Here is a 9,837-nt window from a genome sequence, read left to right as displayed (position 1 = left end):
CTTTCGCCTTCTTGCGGTGTGGGACTCAGCAACTGCTAGATCCTTGGACTTCCATTCACAGCTACTACTGAACCATTGTTGGAATTTGAACTGCAGACTGTAAGTCATCAATAAATTCCTTTACTATATAGAGACTATCTGTAAGTTCTGTGACTCTAGAGAACACTGACTAATACACCATGTATGTGATCTACACACTCATATATTACACAGTGATATCCCACATGCTACACAATGAAAACAGACATGTCAGCAAGCATTAGTCATTATAGGAAATTGTTATTAGTGAATATTTTCTCCTAAAAATTTTCACTTGCTCATCCCTTGTTGTCTGCATCGATTTTTGACTCTGGTTAGATCCAAGCCAAATTGAAGGATTGTTTCCCCTGTATGTGAGATGCCTGTGGCACATGCTACACTTTGCACACTCATTTTTCCTGATGCATTTTGTACAACATGTCTGCAATGCATGTACATGCATCCTCCTCATTATAAGCGGTAAAGAAATGAAGTTGCATTTATAGGATTCTAAATACCGCAGACCATGGTGGGTGCACAGTGCTCCAATTATTCTTTTTAAGAATGCTACTATACTATTTAGCAATACAAAGATGTTTTGTTCAATTCCCATTGCTAGACATTTGCTTGGAACTGTTTCTGAATGACTTCAAATTAATTCATTAGAACTTATGGGAATTAAATGGGTATGGCTCCCTGGATCCTGCAGAAGTATTTTTTTGTGCCTTTTCAAAGAAAATCTTCAGGTTAAAAGTCATCATAATTATAATAAATAACCACTTTGAAAGAATTTCAGCCAATGTTTGATATATACATATGGTAATTAGTCACTCAAATATTTGTTGAATGAATGAAGTGATATTTCACTCTTTTCATTTAATTAACAGCATGGAGGGGGGAAAAAGTGTCAGATTTGTATCCTTCCAAGAGTTCAGCCAATTTGGCATGTGTGATCAAAGGCAAAGAGAACAAAATGTTTTTGGCCCATTCCTGAGTTTTTCCTTCTGGTCTTTCAGATACCCTTGGGTCAAATTCCTTTACCTTCCCCAGGGAGTAGTTTTCAAAGAGACTGATTCACTCTCTTCCTACCCTTAATTATCATGCCCCTAATAAGACCCTGGATGTCCATCAAAATTCTCTGGCTTGTTAAATAGATATCTACAAAGATAGAAGATTTAGGCATAGCACCTGCCTGTTGCCCTCCAGGAAGTTTAGAATTTGAATTGGTGAATAGTTGATAAATATTTGTCATTTGGGCCATGGTTTGTTTGCTTTGTTTTAATTTTTTTCCACCGACCTTGTTACATCTACTCTAATATGGCATTCATGGTGAGCCCTGTTTGAAAATAAATGACAAAAAGAATAGCTGGGAGTGGGGAGGGCCATTCTTTAAAGCATGCACAACCTATAACAGACCCACCCCAAGGTGGTGCCACCATGTAGAAATACAGGTAGAGTTCTAGAATGTCGAAAAATTATTACAAAGGTTAAATTGTGCAAAGCCATTCCCATGAAAAGCCCAAACAAGAACACAGGAGCCACTGTTATTGTCTAATACATGTTGACTTAGGGTGGCGATCACTGTCAAGACAGCCCCCACTGGTGTCCCAAAGGGTCAAATTCACTGCAGCCAACCTGTTCTCCCACAGACTCATGTGCTTTAAAGAAAACAGGGGATTGGGGGGGGGGGCTTGGAACATAACAGATTTATAAAGTTGTTGCCTGTTTCATGACCCTATTAGGCTCATAATCAGCGGTCACCTGATGACAGAGTGGTTTGTAGTCTTTAAGGAGACAGTCATCCACTAATTTTATTTTATTTATTTTTATTTTTTCTTTTATTGGATATTTTCTTTATTTACATTTCAAATGTTATTCCCTGTCCAGGTCTCCCCTGCAGAAATCCCCTATCCCATCTCCCATCTGCATCTATGAGGGTGCTCCCCCATCCAGCCACCCATTCTTACCTTGCCACCCTGACATTCCCCTACACTGGGGCTTCAAACTTCCACAGGACCAAGGGTTGTTCCTCCCTCTGATGTCTGACAAGGCCATCCTCTGCCATATATGTGGCCAGAGCCATGGGTCCTTCCATGTGTACTCTTTGGTTGGTGGTCCAGTCCCCAGGGGCTCCATTAACTCTTTTCTTTCAGCATCCCAACTGCCTCCATCTGATAATTGTGTAACAGGTTCTTATTTTGGATGTGTGCATTTGTGGATGTGTGCATTTGTGGTTGTGTGTATTTGTGTGTGTGTGTGTCTGTGTGTGTGTGTGTGTGTGTATGTGCACGTACGTATGCCTATCTATCTTTCTGATTGCCCACCTGTCTAGGTAAAACCTATGCAGATTCATAACCCTTCCAAAATATTTGACTGCTTTCATAGGATTGTGAGCACACTAAAATATTTTTATGTTTGTGTTCTCCTAAATTAAATATACATTTGAAGGGTAAAAAATCAAAGTAATTTTACAGGTAGTCAGAGCTGAAGATTACCCCGCTTACTTCAGACCCCGTGTGTTACGAAGGGAATCAAAGGCACAGCAGCCACACAAAGCCACCACCTCCCAGACTTAACAGAGCACGGCTTCTGAGTCTTCTGCCTTTGCCCAGGAATATGGGGGAGAAATGACACGGCGTTATGCTTGATCGTTTGATTTGGGATGGGGTGGGGTGGGGTGAGAGACGTGTTTTAGGGAATCTTTGTCTTTTTAAATGCCTATTACATTGTGTCCAGGCTCTTTTATGAGTTGTCCCCATTACAAAGAGCTGAAGCCCCTGCTCTTTCCTCACAGATCAGATTGTATGACTGTCCAGCTGAGCTCAGACAGCCTGTGGGAAGCTGACCTAGTCAGACTCCAGCCTGGTGACGCGTCTGCTCTGAACAGTCACTTCAAATGGTTCCCACTTCCTACATCTGCCTCCTGATCTTTTCCTGTTACTTTATTTGGTTTGTTTTCAAAAGCCATTTTCCCTGGTTGCTTCCCCATGGAGATATATATATATATATATATATATATATATATATATATATATTTTTTTTTTTTTACACATTGGAATCCCAAATAATCCATACCATGGGTGCAGAGTGTGTGACTGTCTAGGGATTGCCTCAGGATGTGACAGAGTGCTTGGGTCTTGTGTGGTGTCAGGCCAACAATTCCATTCAATCCTGGGTCATCCAAGAGGGAAATACTGAACTTGTAGTCAATGGATATCAGGTAGTATATCCCTATCATTTAAATAAAAGTACACACACACACACACACACACACACACACACACACATATAAAATGTGTATGTAAGTCTAGTGAAAACATATGTGCATACCACAAGGAAATAAATACTAGTACTTTTTATATTGTTTAATTTTTCATAAGCCAGGAAATATTGTTATGGTAACGCAGGTTACCATATTTATTTCACAATTTACAATGAAAAATTACTTTCTATTTGTGCTAAGCATAATTTTCTAACTTAATGTCTAACTGTGAAAAAGTAGGGATAGTTAGATTCTGCTTTAAGGAGCATCTTGGTCCAGTTTCAAGCAGTGTGGCAGACTAAATGTTCACAGAAAACCTTTCCAACAGAGAATAAAACTGAAGGGAAAAAAGTCTCTGTTTTTAAATGCTTGGTAGCGACTACCAAGTTAAGACTCTTTCAGGGGCAGAAGCAACAGTGAGATGAGAATGAGCAGCAAGGGAGTCAAGCAAGCAGTATGGGAGGGGCTTGGAGAGCCAAGGAGCTTGGGAACGAATAAGCAGGGAGATCAGCTTGGAGCTACACAGGAACTGCCTCATCAACAACAACAGCATCTCTCCCTGTCCAGGAACAGGGAGAAAGCTTGAGGCAAAGAGTTCTCCAGAGTATATACTTCTCTGTCGAAGCTGATGTAGGAGGAAAGATGAGAAACAAGTCTTGAGACTCTATAACCACGACTTTTATCCAGAAAGTGCAAGGGTGGAAATTCCTGGTGTCTGTCATTTTTGACAGTCTCTCCTGTCAAAACTGTAATCACAAAAAGCTACTTGTGTTTCCATTCATTTGAAGTATTTTGTATTCAGATTCATGGTGAGGGAGAGTAGAATGTTCTCCACTACAATCTGGAGGAGAAAGTCTCCTAAACTGGATGCTTCAAATATTTAAGATGATATATTTTATCTTATGTGTATTTGTAAGACAAACAAATCATCATCAGTAGCAGCAGCAGCAGCAAACCCCAGCAAAAGCAAAAAGAAGGGCCAAGAACGGATGTGCATGGCTGCAGTCTAAGGCTTGGAAGGCTGAAGTGGGAAGGTCTGGAGTTCTTAAGTCAGCTGAGCTACACTGTAAGAGTGCTTAAAAAACAAGTGTGTCTATCTAATATAGTTAACCTAAAGGTTTAGGATTAGCATGGGCAACATTGTTACATGTTAGTGTACTAGCAAGAGCTAAGCATTGGTTTACATAGTCAAGCCTCTAATATGACAGTTGCATGGCACACTATAAAACCACATGAGTTTTAACCCTAGGAAGCTCTGAAAGTGACTTTAATGAGAAAAGGGGTTTTATAGATATCATTAAGGATCTTTACCCAGTCTCATTCTGCTACATGAGTGGGTCCTAGATTCAATAGCAAATGTCGTTTAGAGATGAAAGAAAAGACAGCCATACACCCAAGGCCTTGGGAAGTAGAAGTAGAAGCTAGCCATGCAGCCACAGGCTGAGGGACACCAAGGGCTGCCAGACAATGGAGTGAGCAAAGTGGGGGAGTCTTCCTGTGGCTCTGAGGTCTCGATGACATTTGATTTCAGACTCCCACCTTCAGAACCATGAGAGAATAAATTTCCACTGTTTTGAGTTGCTTGGTGTGCTGTAGTTGTTGCAGCCATGAACACTAATGTGCCATAACAGAAATATAATATTTACCACTATATTGATAATTTCGGTTTCTGAAACCAAAAACAGGCAGCAGTAACATAAACACCTACATTTTTGGTTTTCTTTTGGAGTGAAACCATTTGTCCTCTCTGTTTTTGTATTTATAGATGCATTTATGCCCCAATTATGTGTGGTGGCACATGCCTTTAATCCCAGCACTTGGGAGGCAGAGGCAGGTGGATTTCTGAGTTCAAGGCCAGCCTGGTCTACAAAGTGAGTTCCAGGACAGCCAGGGCTATACAGAGAAACCCTGTCTCAGGGGAAAAAAAATAGACATATCATAAGACAAAAAAAATTGAAGCAGACAGTAGTACCTGGGCCAAAGAGTTATGGAAGATCAAGAAAGTGCCTTTTTAAAATGTCTCAGATAGGATGTGACACACAAAACGGGTAGACTACAGCACTGACTTTGATTTATGCTCATTACAAGGATTCGTGGACACTGTATTCTAGGGAACTGTGAGTATAATGCAGTGGTAGAGTGTGTGATAATTATATATGTGAGACCCTACTTCCAACACTCAGTATTGGGGAAAATTATCTTCCAGGTAGCCACTGCAGATACCTACCAGATTAGTATTTCATTACTCTCACCACCAGTGATTTCCCATTTGACAATCCCCCAGTTGTACACTGGTCTATTCCAGTTTGTACGGTGACCCACTCACCTGTCAAGGTGGGACATGACTGTTTTGGAGATGTCTGCTCCTGCTTCTTGCAGTATACGGATGATCTGGAATGGTGCACCTGGGTTCCGTCCAGGATGGATGATGACAGGACAGCCAAGCTGAGCCTGGGCGTGAGCCGTAGCCTCAAGTACCTTTCTCTCGCTGTCAGTCAAAGGCCAGGAGCAGCCAATTTCTCCAATGACTCCACACTTGATGCTGGTGCCATCAGCTCCATGGAGAATTTCATTAACAAGGACATCTGTAAGCTAAGGAAGAATGAGAACAAGTTTATTTTATAGATTGTGAACTATTTCCAAATGAACTCAAACTATAAAAATTTTGGATGTGTTTAGAGCTGGGGAGGAGGGGCAGGACGGATGAAGCCTCGCAATTATGAAGGTCCTGGTTCTATCCCCAGGCTTCACAGAAGAAAGCTCGGGGTGTGGTGTGAACTGTCAATCCTGGCACCAGGAAGACAGAGACAGCTGTATCCCAAGGGCTCACTGCACAGCTGGAAGAGCATTTTGCACACTAGCTCCAGGCCAATGAGAGACGCCGTCTCAAAGGAGATGGACAGTTTTCCCAAAGATGATACCTGAGGTTGTCCTCCAGCTTCCACATATGTGTCCCCTGCCATGCACATATATTAACACTACACACTACACACACACACACACACACACACACACACACGCACGCACGCACGCATGCACACACTTAGACACACAAAAACCAACATTGACTTAGTGAGTACTGGCTAATGAACATAGCATTTGTTGACTAAATTGCAAATTCAACAAGTTATTATAAGATTTATGATCTTATAGCTTGAAGATGCAGTACAGATAAAGAGAAAGACTGTGTGTTCAGAATGAAAAAAGGGAAGACTATATTTCAGGGATCATTTCTATAGTTCATTACTAGAGAAGTTTTTCTAACTGTGCAGAATGAAATAAAGGGGGTTTCTTTATTTTAATCTGGGAACAGCACCTATAGATGCCACTGAATCTGTCAACTGAATCAAATACTTCTTTAATTCTATCCTACATTCCGCTTAGAAAACTCATAACACAATATTTACATTACTTGCTTCAAAGCATGGTTTGACAAGTATATTATCGTTTTCATTAGTTCAGTCTTCAACTAACATAAATGTATATATTTAAAAGCATATTGAGAAATAACACAGATGAAAATATTTAAAAAGTCATTCTAAATACTAACAGATATTTTACCAAGAGTTTACCCGACACTTTATACCTGTGAAACAAGTTATGGGAAATAATATATAGGAATACATACTACATGTAAATGCGTGTAAACTGACATACATGTTTAGCAAGAGAACACACACACACGTGCAACGGAGCCCTGAAACTTCTTTCTTTGGGTCCTTGCAGACTTTGCTCCTTTCTGCCCATTCTTACTTAATATTACAAATAAGAGAACAGACCTTCTCCCATCCCTCCTGGCTTGTAATAAGAGAAGAAGCTGTGTTGGCAAATGTACCAAGTCTCTGCCTGCCAAGTCTCACCCTACTGTGAATTTTCATTGCTGGTTATTATAAAACCCAAGGGGAAAGCTGAAGCAGCTGATGATGGGAAAAACGAGGTTTACAAAGAGACTGAAGCAGAACCTCTGAGCTCTGATAGGATTCATACAGACTAAGCATTAACACATTGGAATTGTCAATGCCGAGTGTGTCCAGAGCTCCTTCCTCAACACTGGAAAGATACGGAGTCTGGCTCCTCTGGGGTCCAGTTACCAGACGTCTTTGAGAACTAGCTATTTTTTTTTTCACGTATCCAACTACTTCTGAACTAATCCCATTTAGGGTGTCCTAAATGTATACACAAACAGCATTCTAAGTAGTGCTTCTTACCTGCTCCACTGACATGGCTCTGGTTGCTGCAGAGTGAGTTGCATCAACGTAAAACCCAGCTCCAGCTATGATGTGGACTCCAGTCTGCTCTGCCAGCCACTTCAGCGTATGCACGTCCCTGCTGAGCCCAGTGGTCGTATTCTCCACCAAGGCTCCTCCGCCCTTAGCCTTGAAATACAACAGTTCTTCTCTTATGGCTCCTACCTCCTGATTCAACTGAAGGTTCTCTCGATGGGAATAGGGGTTTTTCTGAATCCAAAATAAATTTTTCATCATGATAGGTTCCTTGGAGGTGGCTTCGTGGCATGGAGGAGGTGGGCAGTAAAAATTGTCAAAGGTCATTGTCAGATGCTCATGGGTCAGGGTGCGTCCCAGTTGGCTGGGTTCTACAAGGCCCAGAACTGTTTGTACTTTCCCACTTAAGGAAGACATTCCTGATAGTGTCTCAGGGATTTTCTCTAAAGAGGAAAAGGAAATATGGAATTAGAAAATTTAACACAAACATGTAGTCTGTCGGTAGAGAGTGGAGGTTGTGGATATGCCAATTAAAAGAATCAATAAAACTAGAGATGTGATCTCATTTGCCATCTGCCCCAAGTGGGATGCATGAATAAGATGTCCCCAGTCACTCCCATCAGGTCTCCTCTGACAGATCAACTCCGACCTTATTTATTGGAAATATTTCTTCAATTCAGTTCACATTTATATTTCATTTCTTTTTGTCTCAGTCTTAGCTATGCTTTTGTGGATACTTGAACAAAAATCATATAAATACCTCCTCCCTTTGTTAGCAATAACTTCTATTAAAACCAGTCATGCATTAATACCATTTCACCCATTCTTATCCAAATGAAATATGCAGAAGCTTCTACTCATGGTACTACCCATTTGCTACTGAAGTAAATGAACTTCTGCTGATGGCCTGCTATATGCCCGAAGCATAACACAAGACCTCTAACTTGCCTCACTTCATAGGGGATGATCACAAAATAACTGAAGGAAGAAGAAATGCATAACTGGGTTTATTAATGTCAAAAATGAGAAGAAGCAAGCCCTTTCACTTTCAAGGGGGTTTATTGCATAGTGCAAACCGAAAGTGACCTTTCAATACATAAAAAGAAAACTTCACTGTTACAATGAAAGTGACTACTACATTATCTGTGATGGTTAAAAGCTGAATGTCAACACGACGCAACCTAGAATCATTTGAAAAGGGAGACTCGGTGAGGGAGAGTCTTCACTGAGTTTGGGTATTTCTATAGGGAATTATCTTTATTACATTAATGGGCATGGGATGGCTCAGACCGTTATGGATGGCAACACCCATCCCCTAGGTAGGGGATCTGGAACTTTATCAGAGTGGAGAAATTGAGCTGAGCACAAGCAAGCAAGCAGATGTTTATGAGCTCAATTCTCTTTGCTTTTGACTGGGTATGCTGTGACCAGCTGTCTCAGTGGCTGTCTCTGTGACTCCTCTACAGTGATGGACTGTCATCTGGAACTGGAATTAAAATCAACCTCTCCTCCTCTAAGCTGCTTTGTGTCGGGGAATTTTATCACAGCAACAGAAACAAGCCTAGAATGCTGCTGAAACAGGAATCAGCTACCGTCTCTAGAAGAAGCAAAAACCAAAGATTAAGTATCTGCCCAGGTTTTTCTCTCAGTGACAGCAAGAATTCCAATGCCAGCACTCCCATGTTCAATGTGTACCCCTAACAGAAAAGACTGAATGAAAAAGGTGACAGTGGATTTGGTGAATAGACACACTGTAGCTGACACCACCAGAGCACTGCCAGAAATGAAGCTCCACCCAGAGGACCAGAAGAGACTGGAAGAACAGAGTAGCTTTGAAATCTTTCAAAGTGTTCCTACAACAGACATTCTAAAATTAGTTCCCCCCATATCTTTGGAAGCCTTCTCTGTACGTGGGGAGGAGGGTAGTACATCGTTTTGAGCCTGTGCATGTGGACATCAGAGGTCAACCTCGGGTACCAGTCCTCTGAAGCCATTCACCATGTTCTTTTGAGACAGAGTCTCCCCTTGGACTGGAGCTCACAGAGAAGGCAAGCTTCAGGAATCTGCTTATAACTAATCCTGATTATAGGATTACTAGTGTCTACTAACATACTTTTCAGTCCCTAGAACCCACATACAATGTTAGCACGACATTGTATGTGGGTTCTTGGGACTGAATTCAGGTCCTCATGTCTATAAGGAAAAGACTTCAAAACTGAATCATCTTCTATCCCTTTTCTTTTTTTTTTTTTTTTTTTTTTTTTTTGGTTTTTCGAGTCAGGGTTTCTCTGGGTAGTCCTGGCTGTCCTGGAACTCACTCTGTAGACCAGGCTG

At 41.2% G+C, this 9,837-nt stretch overlaps 1 protein-coding gene across 4 annotated transcripts in view; it reads right to left on the bottom strand.

Moving 5' to 3' along the window:
* Pter (phosphotriesterase related) overlaps positions 1–9,837 on the bottom strand; it is a 70,311-nt gene that overhangs the window by 14,860 nt on the left and 45,614 nt on the right. For all 4 annotated transcript variants that reach the window (XM_021192567.2, XM_029536109.1, XM_029536108.1 and 1 more), the window contains exons 2-3: positions 7,489–7,946; positions 5,607–5,872 (exon numbers count right to left, since the gene is read on the bottom strand). In XM_021192567.2, the coding sequence (XP_021048226.1) occupies positions 5,607–5,872; positions 7,489–7,920 (698 nt within the window). In that variant the 5' untranslated portion in view covers positions 7,921–7,946. The remainder of the gene's footprint in view (positions 1–5,606; positions 5,873–7,488; positions 7,947–9,837) is intronic.

This window comes from Mus pahari, chromosome 3, assembly GCF_900095145.1.
Source record: "Mus pahari chromosome 3, PAHARI_EIJ_v1.1, whole genome shotgun sequence".
NCBI lineage: Eukaryota > Metazoa > Chordata > Mammalia > Rodentia > Muridae > Mus > Mus pahari.
Note: the sequence above shows the minus strand (reverse complement) of the source record. Positions and strands in the feature narration are given on the sequence as shown.